General features: G+C 41.3%; 1 protein-coding gene across 2 annotated transcripts in view; it reads left to right on the top strand.

Annotated features, from left to right (window-relative positions):
- rab3c (RAB3C, member RAS oncogene family) overlaps positions 1–5,957 on the top strand; it is a 125,713-nt gene extending 119,756 nt beyond the window's left edge. For both annotated transcript variants that reach the window (XM_078397151.1, XM_078397144.1), the window contains exon 5: positions 495–5,957. In XM_078397151.1, coding sequence (XP_078253277.1) covers positions 495–682 — 188 coding nt within the window. In that variant the 3' untranslated portion in view covers positions 683–5,957. The remainder of the gene's footprint in view (positions 1–494) is intronic.
- Positions 5,958–14,505: the final 8,548 nt, after the last annotated feature.

Raw genomic sequence — 14,505 nt, forward strand, 5'->3', positions numbered from 1 at the left:
TTAAATTGCGTTACAGGTAGAGTGTGACATGTAAGAGGTTATTTCATGTCAGATACTCCCTGGTCATCACAGTCACCTACATGCAGTAGCCCTGCGATCTTGCACTCTCTCCCACCTCACCAGCCCGTGCACTGCCAGAATCACTGTGGCCACCCCCATGAATCGAGAGTGATCCATGGGCGGTAACTAGGCTGCAGGCAGTGGGAACTAAACTCCTGGCCAGGAATAGAAAACAGGTTGTACCTGTAGTTCTAATACAATGGGAAATAATTTGTAAATGTGGCTCATTTGTGTCAGGGTCCGTCATATTTACAAAATATTTTTCCCCAGTTATTCCAGATAACATTTGAATGCTTCCTAATAAATTGTTCCACCAGAATTCATCAATTACAGAGTAAAAAGCAGCTGAGATGCTGAGCATAACCAGTTATTTCTGTGTTTGTGCTTAAAATCAATCCATTAAGGAACTAATATTTTCTGTTTCTTTCTGCAAGGCTTTGAATTTTTTGAAACCAGTGCCAAGGATAACATCAACGTCAAGCAAACATTTGAGCGGCTTGTTGACATCATCTGTGAGAAGATGTTGGAGAGTTTGGATACAGATCCTACTGTTGCTGCAGGAAAACAAAACACAAAACTCACAGAGAACCCACCCCCACAGCAACAAAACTGCGGCTGTTAGTGACGTCCATAAACATGTGGAGGCAATCAAATTGTGTCTATATCGCAAAAATTAGTCCTTAGTTATTAGTCCATGAAAATGTAACTGTTTGGCCTCTATATAATATTAAACAAACCAATCTATATTTATTTTTTGCTAGTCTGTGCTCAGTACTCTTTCCTAAGACCTCTTCCATTAATACTGACACTTAGTCAGCCTTTACAAATATTGTATTGATTCTGCATTTTATCTGTAGACTCAAGGTTTGTGTGACTGTTACAGGAACAGTGGGTTCCTAGGAACAAAAGCTTCCTAGACTCAGCGTACTACATCTATAAATTACTTAAGATCTCCCTGTTTACTAAACTTATGTGGCCTTTCAAGTATTCTCTGGATGATGAATTGATGATAAAAAGCCTATCCTCAGTCTGCACAAAATTCAACACTGGAAATGTTTGCATCTAAATTACTGAGTAAACATGGTTTGATTGCTTGAAAGTTTGTATCCCTTGTCTAGTCGTAAGTATTCATATGCCATTTAAAAGATAGCAATTCCAATTAACAGTTTGCCTTGATGAATAATATGTATTTGTAAAAGTGTTTTCAATGTATTTACCAGCAGTCTGTGATCTCACATTACTTGACAAATGTTAATGTTGTTGTGAAGAAATTATGAATGTGTGCTGTCAAAAAAAATAATTCCAGTTCAAAAAATAATGCCAGTTCAACACTGGAGTGAGGCCATGATCTGATACTCCAATTCACGAAAGCTAGGTGGTGTGGAAACATTTCACCTCACACCACTTGTATTATACCGGGAGGGAGCTACAATTCTATTTGTTCAGACTAAAGGGCCTGTCCCACTTTAGGCCATTTTAAGGCGACTGCCGGCGAATAGGCTGTCGCCGACAGTTCGCCGGGTATCGCGGGCATGATCGTGAAGAATCTTCCAAGAATCATGGTGGATCTCAGCGCGTCGCTGAGAAATCATCCGGAGTGAAATTTCTCGGCGACAGCTGGTTTGTCGGCAGGTATTGTTGCTTATTGTGGGCGCTGTCGCCTGCTGACCCCAGGTTTGCTAGGTTCCCTTAGATGCATTTAGAAGCACATTATATTAAAATAAGTAAAGTCATTTCAAAATACCATAAAATGCTTGTGTTTAAACCCATTTATTTACCGTCAGGACATTTGACAGGTAGTGGAGGCGACAGTTTGACGGTCAGGTAAGGGTGGGAATTTTCGCAATGTTTATGGCCATCAGCCATTACATTTAATGCGGGCTTCCAACCCAGATATGTAACCCAGAAACCAGATATGCATCTCCTGTACATTTTCAAAGAATGCCCACACACTTTTCACAAAAATCCACTTAACCACTTAAAACATTTTTTTTTTTAATACAGCTATTAGTAAACTGGAAGTAAATGCAGTTTATGCCTTGTTACAATGAAGCTTGGTTTTTAAGTAACCCATACAAGATATTATAGTTCAAAACTCTCAAGTACTTGTCAGTGATTTCAGCAAAAATTAGGACGCCGGAGAAGCATCGACAGCGTGGGAATTTTGCGATGTTTCCGAGGAGGCTGAAATCTCGACCTGACTCGGCATTATCGTGGTCATTGTCGTCGGGTAAAAGAAAAGTTTGGTGATCTGCTACAACTTTGACAGTCGCCTTAAAATCACCTAAAGTGGGACAGGCCCTTAACTGTTGATTCACTGGGACAGCTTGCAGATTGAAATTGACTTCTTCAAATGTTACTAGAAAGCAGAGCCTAGGCCTGTCATTAAACAGAACCTATCGTGGAGCATCTCCAATGACCTATCCTGTAAGATAGAGTGAAAATTGTCAGCAGTTTTTCTTTTTCTTTTGTGTGTGTCGTTTATGGCCCTTGGGGAGGTAATGGGAATAATTATTCTACAACCGTTAGTATTAAATATGTGCAAGTTTTGGCCATAGGTTGTGATGATATTTTTAAGGCAGGGATTGAGAGATTCTTGATTAGTATGGGCATCAGGGATTATGGGGAGAAGACAGGAGAATGGGGTTGAGAGGGAAAGAGATCAGTCATGATTGAATGGCAGAGTAGATTTGATGGGCTGAATGGGCTAATTCTGATTCTATCACTTATGAGCGTATGATTTGGCCATAGGATGCAGGGGATTTAGCGTAATCTTACTTATCCCAGACAATGCCTTAGATCATCAGAGATATTTGGAAACAGCTGTGACTGTGTAAGTATCAGATGCACCAACCGTGGCTGGTATGTAACCGAGTCCAGGTAATCCTTCAGTTCAACAACTTACAGGGCATCCTAGAAATCAACAGTGAGTGCATGGGCAGAGTAAGTATGCACCACTGCACAAATAGAAAGTAGTCAATTGGCAATCAACTATTCTCCCCCTAACTCTGGAGCTGAAGATTGCAATGTAATCTTGGCTTTGCTGGCTGCACTTTCCAATCTAGGGCAATTCGTTTGTCAAGTATTAATGTAGAGAAAAGCATGAATGTAAATCTGTTTAAAATGCCACACCCTACCGCAATCTTAAAGAAAAATTATTATCCACTGAGAATTTACATCATCTTTCATGTAATTTTAATGCTAGTTTGACAATTTTTGTTGTTGCTCAGAAACCTCAGAGGTTTTGCCAGTATTTAAACCATATCAATAAAGTAAATCAAGAAGGTAAGTATTTTTGTGCAAATAAACAATGTATCGTGATTGTGTAATATTAAGTGTAGTTCGAGTTATCTTTCTGATGTCTGACTTTTTTTACCTAAATGGAGCAAATGTAAAATGATGCATTGGTGGGAGTGATCTGTGTTTTATACTTTTGTGTAGCCTCTGTATTGAGGGACAATAGGCCACTAAGTGCAATATTTCAGAATATATAGTGCATTTCTAATTCAATGCAGATAACTGTGCAAAGTTGTATACAACAGGGCTTGAAGTTAACACATTTTAATGATGATTTTTGATTTTAACTTCCCCTGTCAGTTCTCTAGTTATTTGCAAGCTTTGATAGTACTAGTCAGGAAACATTGGGCATTAAATTTTACCTTTATACCTTTATTTCCAAAATATTGTGCAGAATTTTCTCCGTAGACTACAGGATAAATTTTTCTTGTTTTCATAATTCTACCGTTAGAACTGATAAAAACGAAAAACCTTGCAAAATTCACTCCTGATGTCTACTGTGAAAAGTAACCATGAACTTGCTTCAAATTGAGCTGTTTTTAAAATGGCTAAATATTTTGTTAATAATAATATTTGACAGTGTAACAGTGTGTCAGCCTTAGATGATTAATCTAGAGATTTTTTTAAATCTCACCCACCATTATGCCCAATTGTCTCTCAAATGATTACAAAGATTTGTCTCCAATATCCATCTCATACATTGAACACTATTGAAAAGGAAATTCCTAACATCAGTTAGAACGTCTTCCCAAATGTTATAGTACACCTTGATGTAGTGTATTTTGACATTTTGTAGGTGTATATTCACCTTGAAACTTGTACAAGATCATCCTCACACATTTTCTTTCAGGGTTGAATAGTTTTTCCTCATAACTCACTGCCCTTATCCTGGGGTTTCATTTCATACCATCAGAAATTGAATAATCTCCTTGTGTCTTGAAGTAGATGCCATTTCAAGCCCTGGTAATGATACACTGTCGCCTTATCTGCAAGCATGGTGTGTGATTTGGGAATTATCAGTGACAATGTGGGACTTATGTAATTGTATGTGGGCATAATGTAAATCAGTGTTTGAAAAGGCTATTTGTACTGAAGTTACTGAATTTCTGTGACATATTCAGTAACTATGTTTTGTTGGAATGACTGGGGAAGTTCATTTGTACGTAAATGTAAAACTCTGTCACCAGACTATTGCATGAATGTTTGATTGTGTGAGAATGTTTTCATTGTTGGAACTCTCGTCATTGTTCCTTAAGTCTTAGAGCTAATTGTGTTGTTGACTAACAGTAAAGAATGAGTATGTTGTACAGTAGTAATTCATTTGTTTATTTTCCAGGAATGGGAAAAATATTGAAATTCATTGCTAGGATCTCAAATTTAATCCAGCCAATAGTAATGAGATACTAATAACATTCTTACTTCCTGACTTTAAGCATCCCAATGAAATAAATCTGGGCCATATTAAACTAGTTTTAATTCTGACCCCAATTGGCAACTTTAAAGTGAAAGCTCGATAAAATATAATAGACAAAATCCAATGATTATTCTGAGGTTGGAGCTCAGCCACATCAGACGATAGAGTAGGGTGAGAATTGTTTTGTGCCTGTTTTTACTGCATTTGGCATGTGAGTACTTGATGCTTTCACTAGACATTGGGTATCCAAAATAAATGGAAAATCTGCAATCATGAATATTATTCACCTGATTTTGCACAAAATTGTTTCTGTTTGAGAATATCTCTCAATTTATCACATTCTACACTTTATGATTGAACTGACCCTGAGGTTGAAATAAGACAATATGGTGCAGGTAGTGATCAAGGTGCATTTCAATGTGGTTTTACAAAATTAAGGTTAACAGATCAAACAACAAACTGCTGAAGGAACTCTGCAGGTCAAGCAGCATTGGTGAAGACAAATGGGAATACCTTATTTTGGGTCGAAAATCTGCATCAGCCCTAATACTGGTCTCGACCTGTGACATGGACCTTAGCTTTGCCTCCACAGATGCTGCTTGACCCACTGAGTTCTCCCAACAGTTTGGTTTTTTTGTTCCAGATTCCAGCACCTGCCGTCTCTTATGTCCATGTCAAAGGATAACAGATATTGTGCAGACTGAAGGAAAACCGGCAATTTTTTTACTGAGGCCTTTCTGATAGATAATAAACTTGAAATGAAGTACAACTGACTTATTTCTGTATATTCTACAAAATCTACTAATGCCTTTCTTCAAAATATTATTTCAAGCTTGCAGGTGTTATTAGAAATGTAGTTACCATGATTACCGTTAAATAATTAAAATTCTCTGATTCCCCTGCTCCCAGCAACACCTGTTCGACCAGAGAAATACTGCCTGTGAAAGCTTTGTGAGGTGGTGCCATATAGAACTATTGAAAACAGCTATTTGATCAATGTCGTATTCCTTTATAAAACATTAAAATTACCTTGTTACCTAAATCTGAAAGTTATGTATGTGCACAATATATTTTACCTCTCTTGTTGGAATTTAGACTGTACAGTAGACCGGCTATTTTGTGTTTGTCTGTGAAATATGTAAATTAATGTGTATGTTTGAAAAAGAAAATAAACTTGTGGAGACAATATCAGTTCCGTCGATATTCTAATGTTGCTCCCTATGTCTTTTGATGTGCAAGTTTGTAATCACTGTTACCTATGGTCAGGGAAGCAGCTTACATATTGAGCTTGTGGGTTCAGAGCCAGATTATGACATCTGGTGTGGGTACATGATGCACTGTGGCCATGTGCACGGGAGATATTACTGTGAATGATATCAAAAGACAAATACATTGACGTTTTTCTGTTTATTTTTATTCAGTACATTCAGGCTTAAGGTAGCCAGTGGCTGTACTGAACTAGTAAACACGAACAATCAGCATTCTTCTCCCTGAATATCATCAACAGTTTATACAAGTGATCAAAGTTCTACATTTAGTTTGCACGTCCCACAAATGTTGCAGGCATGGATTCTATGTCATGCCACAGTGAAAAGGGCTTGATCTTTTATGTTCGCTTCATATCTCCTATGCTGCAGTGAAAAGGCTTGATCTTTTATGTCTGCTTTATGTGCCAAAGCTTGTCAATAACATCAAACGGTATTAAGATAGCCAAAATTGAAATTGGAAGAGACTTTGGAGTCTTTGCCTAACATTGACAATAAAATGCAAAGCACTGGTCAGCAAAACAACTAAGACATTTAATTATATAACCAAAATTATACAATTAAATTAAGGGATAATGATTTTATACCGTGGTTGTCCAATTTGATTGCATCTTCAATAATGTCATAAGGTTTTTCAATCGAAAAACAAGCAAAACTCAAAGACGAGACCATGCAAAGGAAGGCCATGAAATTGACACATCATTTAAAAGTTGCAAGGAAAGTCTAGGAACCGAGTGAAAATTTAACACAAAATGCACTGAACGTATACAGTTAGTATCACGTAAGTGTTTACATTTCCTGTAAATATAGTCAAATTCTAGAGGAGGAATTCCACATGCATTAGACGATGAGATCTTTGGATTTTATATTCCACAAAGGAGAGATGATCGTACAAAGGTAAATAGCATTAGCAAGGAGGCTCAATGCTAACATAAAACATTACTTCATACTTTGACCAAAGAAACAATTGGCGTTAGTTTAAAAGGAAGCATATAGCACTTAATGCAGGTAATGGGAGTCTGTTACTCTGATGGTTATTGTACTAAAGTAACAGCCTAATTGTCCTGAGTTCAAATGTCCTGTTGTCTTCAATGATATTCAATTGTATCTAAAAGTGATCCAATCTGAAACCAGGGATTTAAATCTAAATAATGCAATCCAGGAAAGTCAAGTCAAGTCAAATTTATTTGTCACATACACATACACGATGTGCAGTGAAATGAAAGTGGCAATGCCTGCGGGTTGTGCACAAAAAGAATTACAGTTACAGCATATAAATAAAGTTAATAAGTTACTATTAGTGTCGACAAAAATTTAGTCTCTGGGGTTATAAAAGTTGACAGTCCTGATGGCCTGTGGGAAGAAGCTCCGTCTCATCCTCTCCGTTTTCACAGCGTGACAGCGGAGGCATTTGCCTGATCATAGCATCTGGAACAGTCCGTTACTGGGGTGGCAGGGGTCCCTCATGATCTTACTTGCTCTGGATCTGCACCTCCTGATGTATAGGTCCTGCAGGGGGATGAGTGTAGTTCCCATGGTGCATTCTGCCGAACGCACTACTCTCTGCAGGGCCATCCTGTCCTGGGCAGAGCTGTTCCCAAACCAGACTGTAATGTTGCCGGACAGGATGCTCTCTACAGCCCCAGAGTAGAAGCAATGAAGGATCTTCAGAGACACTCTGAATTTCCTCAGTTGTCTAAGGTGGTAAAGGCGCTGCTTAGCCTTACCCACCAGTGCGGCAATGTGCGTTGCCCACGTCAGATCCTCTGCGATGCGGACTCCCAAGTATTTAAAACTGCTCACCCTATCCACAATCGACCCATTTATCTCCAGTGGCGTGTACGTCCTTGGATGTTTAGCCCTTCTGAAGTCCACAATCAGCTCCTTTGTTTTAGTGACATTCAAGAGGAGGCTATTGTCCTCACACCAGAGTGCCAGATCAGCCACCTCCTCCCGGTAGGCCTTCTCATCGTTGTTGGAGATCCGGCCCACCACCACAGTGACATCAGCAAACTTGATGATGGAGTTTGAGCTGAACCTGGCCCCACAGTCATGTGTGTACAGGGAGTGCAGTAGGGGGCTAAGGACGCAGCCCTGGGGGGATCCTATGTTCAGGGTGAGGGAGCTAGATGTGTGTTCCCCCATCCTGACCACTTGGGGCCTGGCAGTGAGAAAGTCCAGGACCCAGGCACACAGAGGGGTGCTAAGCCCCAGTTCCAGCAGCTTCTCAACCAGTCTGCTGGGGACTATTGTGTTGAATGCTGAACTAAAGTCAATGAACAGCATCCTCACATAGCCCCCCTGGCTGTCCAGATGAGAGAGAGCGGTGTGTAGAACCTGGGAGACCGCATCATCCGTGGACCTGTTCGGACGGTATGCGAACTGTAGTGGGTCCATGTTGCGAGGAAGGAGGGCGCAGATGTGCTTCTTGACTAGCCTCTCAAAGCATTTCATGACAACCGAGGTGAGGGTCACCGGTCGGTAGTCATTTAAACACGCTGGAGAGGCATTCTTTGGCACCGGTACAATGATGGATCTTTTGAAGCAGACACAGGCACAAGGCATAATTGGGCTCTAATAAATTGGGGAATAACATTGAAACATGTGACAGTAAATAAGCAACAGTATATACACAAATGTTATAAATAATATAAAATTAAGCCTAAAAAAACCCAAGGGGGTTTAGTATTGGAACAAAGGAAAAGGCTTAAAATGTTGCCATATAAAGCAGCAAGCCTAACAAGCATGATCATACATAACAGATCATCCCTATTTAAAACCAGAAAATGATGGAAAAACCCAGCAGAGCAGCCAGCATCAGTAGAAAGAGAAATAATTAATTTTTCAGATCTGTATCCGTTCAACAGAAGTGAGAAGGAAAGAAAAGTTTAGTCAAGTCAAGTTGAGTTTATTGTCATATGAACAAATGTGGTGAGGTGCAGGTACAATTAAAAATCTTGCTTGTTACATCACTGCAGCCACACACACTCAAACACACTTAAATTATACATAATTTACACAGAAATTACACAGAAAATTTCAAAAAGAAAGAAGACTTCAACAAAAAAGACATCAGTACAAAACACAAATAGATTAAAGAAAAACAAGTTCATAGAACTGCAGGAAATGATGCGGAGTTCCATTGTTGAGGTAGGATTAGGGTTGCGCAGGTCTGTGTAAAAACCTGACGGTTGCAAGAAAGCAGTTGTTCCTGAACCTGGTTGTGTGGGACTCTGTGCTTCTGGACCCCCTGTACGTTGGTAGCAGTGAGAAGAAAACATGGTCCAGACGGTGTGGATCCTTGATGATAGATACCACCTTCTTGAGGAACTCCTCATGGTGGCAGAGAAGGTGGGGGAGGACAGTGTTGTGTAACAAAGGGATTTTCTATGATAGGTTGCACAAATGAGGCCATTAAATAGATTTGAGATCCTTTCTCCAACATATTATCATATCATATCATATCATATATATACAGCCGGAAACAGGCCTTTTCGGCCCACCAAGTCCGTGCCGCCCAGTGATCCCCGTACATTAACACTATCCTACACCCACTAGGGACAATTTTTTACATTTACCCAGCCAATTAACCTACATACCTGTACGTCTTTGGAGTGTGGGAGGAAACCGAAGATCTCGGAGAAAACCCACGCAGGTCACGGGGAGAACGTACAAACTCCTTACAGTGCAGCACCCGTAGTCAGGATCGAACCTGAGTCTCCGGCGCTGCATTCGCTGTAAAGCAGCAACTCTACCGCTGCGCTACCGTGTTTTTTATTCCAAATTTCCAGGTGTCTGCAGTTATTTTGATTTATAAAATCAGGCCCTTTGAGCCACCAAGTCCATGCCAAACATTAAGCATCAATTCACACTAATCCTATTTAATTTTCCCTACATTTCCATCAGCTTCAGCTGGATACTTGTCATTCACCTGCACATTGGGGGCAATATGCAGTGGCCAATTAATCTTCCAGTCAGCACTTCTTTGAGATGCAAAAAATTCAATTCCAATAATTTCTCCATCACCAAAGTTAAATTAGCAGGCCAGTCAAAGAACTTGGTTTATCCCAACATCCCTTGGTTAACTGTGGTACAATGTTAACATTCCTCGAGTTCTATGGCAATTCTACTGTGGTACAAGAGTGACAGTCACACATTCTTTGCGATCATGAAGTCACATCGAAGAGTCCTTTCATCATGTGAAACACTACATTAGGCGACACTGATTCAGAATAGATCATAGTTGGATACCCCTGAGATACTGTGGACTATTCACAAAGTTGCACTCTGGAATTAGGAAGAACTACATTAACTAAATAAAGTTATGGATGGGGTTGACAGGGAAGATGCTGAGTTTGTTTCCACGAGCCTGAATGTCTGGAAACATGGACATTGTCTCAGGATGAGGAGTCATCAATCAAGGCCAGGATAAATTTATGCACTCAGAGGGATATAAATATTCTGACACTTCTACTCAGCCATTGATTGTCAGTTTTGTGGACAATAAGAGCATCAAGAGATTTGTGAATCAGGCATGTGAGTGGAGTGAGAAAAAAGGCGCAAAGTGCTGGAGTAACTCAGTGGGTCAGGCAACATCTCTAGAGAACATGGATAGGTGAGTTTTCAGGTTAGGACCCTTCTTCAGTCTCTTTGAAGGGGTGGGAGAGCAGGGGAAGGTAAGAAACTTGGAAGAGAGAAGGGTTAGGACAAAGTCTGGCTAGTAATAGGTGAATATCGGTGAGGGAAAGGGAGGGGGGTTGACAATAGGTGCAGGAGTAGGCCATTCGGCCCTTTGAGCCAGCACCGCCATTCAATGTGGCCATGGCTGATCATCCACAATAAGAACCCCGTTCCTGCCTTCTCCCCATTACCCCTTGATTCCGCTAGCCCTAAGAGCTCTAACTCTCTTTTGAACTCATCCAGTGAATCAGCCTCCACTACCTTCTGAGGCAGAGAATTCCACAAATTCACAACTCGCTGTGTGAAAAGGTTTTTCCTATCTCAGTTCTAAATGGCCTACCCCTTATTCTTAAACTGTGGTCCCTGGTTCGGGACTCCCCCAACATCAGGAACAGGTTTCCTGCATTTATCCTGTCCAATCCCTTAATAATTTTTATATTTCTATAAGATCCCTCCCATCCTTCTAAATTCCAGAATACAAGGCCAGTCGCTCCATTTTTTCATCATATGACAGTCCAGCCATCCCGGAATTAACCTCGTGAACCTACACTGCACTCCCTCAATAGCAAGAATGTCCTTCCTCAAGATAGCTAGTTCGACAAAGGCCAGAGATGAAAAAATAGAAGATGTAAGACAGAAGGATTGAAGAGCTGTGAATTGTGAAGCTAGAGGGAGGCTCCTTACCAGAGAAAAAGGCCTGGAGGTGGAGGCGACAGAAGAAGACCTCAACATCATGGCAGGCCCGAAACTAGTTGAGATAAAAAGGTAAGGCCTCTGCTGAAGACTGATCGATCTGCGTTAGAACGAGGGAGGTCAGGTGGGATGGATAAGGGCTGGGGGCAGAGGGGTGGAGAGAGACTTGGGGAAGGTACTACAGCGGCTTTGTGGGCTCAGAGGGCAGGATGTGACATGTGTAGGAGTTGGGGGTAGGAGAAATAGCATGATTGGAACAATGGGAAGGACAGCAGGACCCAGTGGTGTCATTACCGAGGTTCCCCGTTGGAAGGGGGGGGGGGGGGGGGGGACTGGGGGAGAGCAGTAGTCAGTCATGTGACATTATTAGAGCCAGCAGTATAGAGGCCCACAGCCCGGAACTGGGCCTGGAACCCAGTTGAATCGACGACCCTGGTGAGTGGACTTAATGTACAAGAACAGCAATAAACATTGAATCACAGAACAGATTCAAGGGATACTGTAACCTGCTCCCATTTCTTATGCTGTGACTTTCTAGCTGGAGCCACGGGTTTCTATAGATTTGACGTTATCCAGCAATTTTCCCTCAGGGATCAGGCTACTGCAATGCATCCTGGTACTGAGAGGATCATCCTGTTGCCTTGGTGACAAATTCATGGCCCAGAGATCAAAGTACAATGTGGCCATGGCAAGGAAACAGAGTGGCATCGGAAATTTAGTCTACTGGTTAAGTAGTTGAACGTATACAAGCAAAGCAGATTGAACACAAACAGACTCACTGTATACTGTGGGTTCTGCATTAGTATTAATAGAAGCCTCGATGCCTGGTTCTTTTGCAACATTGCAAGTGTTATATTCAGCAGACTTAACACTAGAGGGTGCAATTGACCTGGAAACTGAGGAACTGCAGGTCAAATCACAGAGATGCCTCATCACGGTGAAGTTGCAAGCGAGCACTGGCCCACAGAAACACTAATGGCCCCGGGACGGAGATGTGATATATCAATAGCAAGATAATCAAACACAAACACCGCATTGACATGTTCTTGGTTAAAAGTATTCGCCAGGGTGACAAGTGAATTAATAAAACGATGCTGGGGTCTGCAAAATGTGTTCGATTTTGTTCAGCATCACTGACCCCTTCCCATTAACCGAAAGTCTCATCACAGCAGCCTGGGGCGCAGAACGATAACAATGTGAACAATGCTGACACCTTGTGTGTTCTTCTTCACGTCCTACACATGCTTTCCTGATGAAATCGTGCCGCACAATAACAGGGCCTTTTGCCCAAACAGTCTACGCTGGATCTCCAAGTGCCCATTTACATGAATCTTATAGAGAAACAAGAATCTGCTGATGCTGATTTACAAAAAAAGACGCAAAGTGCCAGAGTAACTCAACGGGTCAGGTACTATCTGTCCTGCTGATTTTGTCCAGTGTTTTGTCTTTTTTACATTAATCTTATAGTGATCCCACTTTATTCTCCCCACATTTCTATCAACAACCCCTGATTCTACCGCTCAGATAAGTCTTTTGTGTTAAAAAAATGACACAGTTACAGGGAGATGGGAACTGCACACAGCCGTTGACAGGATTGAACTAACGTCACCAGAGCTGTGAGGCAGCAGCTCTAGCAGCTGTGCCACTGTGCTAATTCAAAACCTGTGAGTTGATCTACAAACAGATCTTGAGAACTTTTAGTCTCCAGGTCCTAATTGTTCAAAACCAGGCAATACCGGAAAACACTAATCCAACTTACTGAGCAAACTGAATTAGTTTGAGGGAATTTAACATTGCTCATAACGTATGACATAACAGGCAAAATAACAAAGCACATCATGTTCATGGATTCAGTTAATTTCAGATGATACAAGGAATTACAATAATTGAACCAATAACTTGGATCGCATAGACATTTTTAGATGCTTGCCATGAAAAATTCAATTGCCCAGCAGTCAATCACATCAATGAAAAAATTAGTCATAGAGCCAGACAACGTGGAAACAGGCCCTTCGGCCCAACCTGCCCACACCGACCAACACTAGTTGCACCTGCCTGGAATTGGCCCATATCCCTCTAAACCTATCCTATCCATGTACATGTCTAAATGTTTCTTAAACATTGCGATAGTACCAGCAAATTGAAATTGACATTTCTGTGCACGTTCCACTTTAGAAAGCAAATGTCTCCACCATTCCCAATGTAAGTTCAAGCTCAAAGCTCCACACGACAAATGACCTGGGACAAATGACAAATGACCAATAGCAGCAGAAGCTCAGTGTGCTATTTCATTGCTTTCCTTGTTGTTTAAGGGGGCACTCTGTTGACATCGGAAAGCCTCGCATTAAACATAACTGCAGGCTGCTAAGCGAGCTTCCAAAGTCCACGGGGTGCCTTCTCCAGTGTTTGACTGCTGGGTTTCACATTGCACAGGTCCATGAGAAGAATTTCCTAAGATGTAGATGGTTCTTCTTCATCCCCTCTCCCCCAACTGAATTGTCAGACATTTTCTCTGGCCAGTGTGGTTGAAGTAATGGATCCTGGAAAATAAAGAAAACATCCCTGGCTCAAAGCACTCTCTGACCACAGTAACTGAGTGAATAAGTAACAAGAGGATAGTAGTAGGAAATTCTGCTGGTATCCTAATGGTCCCATTCGTCTGTCACTTGGGAGTTTCCTGCAGTATATGCCCAGCAGATGAGGACACTTCCCCATTGTACACTGCTACTGATGCACAACCACAACCAACCATAGAGACAGTTTGGTGCCAAAGGATAAGTGGCCATGGAAGGCGGAACCAAGTCAAGTCAAGTCAATTTTATTTGTATAGCACATTTAAAAACAACCCACGTTGACCAAAGTGCTGTACATCTGTTTAGGTACTAAGGAAAAAATGAAACATACAGTAGCACACAAACATATCAGCACATACAAAACAGTTCACAGCGCCTCCTCAATGGGCCTCAAACGCTAGGGAGTAGAAATAGGTTTTGAGCCTGGACTTAAAGGAGTCGATGGAGGGGCCAGTTCTGATGGGGAGAGGGATGCTGTTCCACAGTCTAGGAGCTGCAACCGCAAAAGCGCGGTCACCCCTGA

Source organism: Rhinoraja longicauda, chromosome 1, assembly GCF_053455715.1.
Source record: "Rhinoraja longicauda isolate Sanriku21f chromosome 1, sRhiLon1.1, whole genome shotgun sequence".
NCBI lineage: Eukaryota > Metazoa > Chordata > Chondrichthyes > Rajiformes > Arhynchobatidae > Rhinoraja > Rhinoraja longicauda.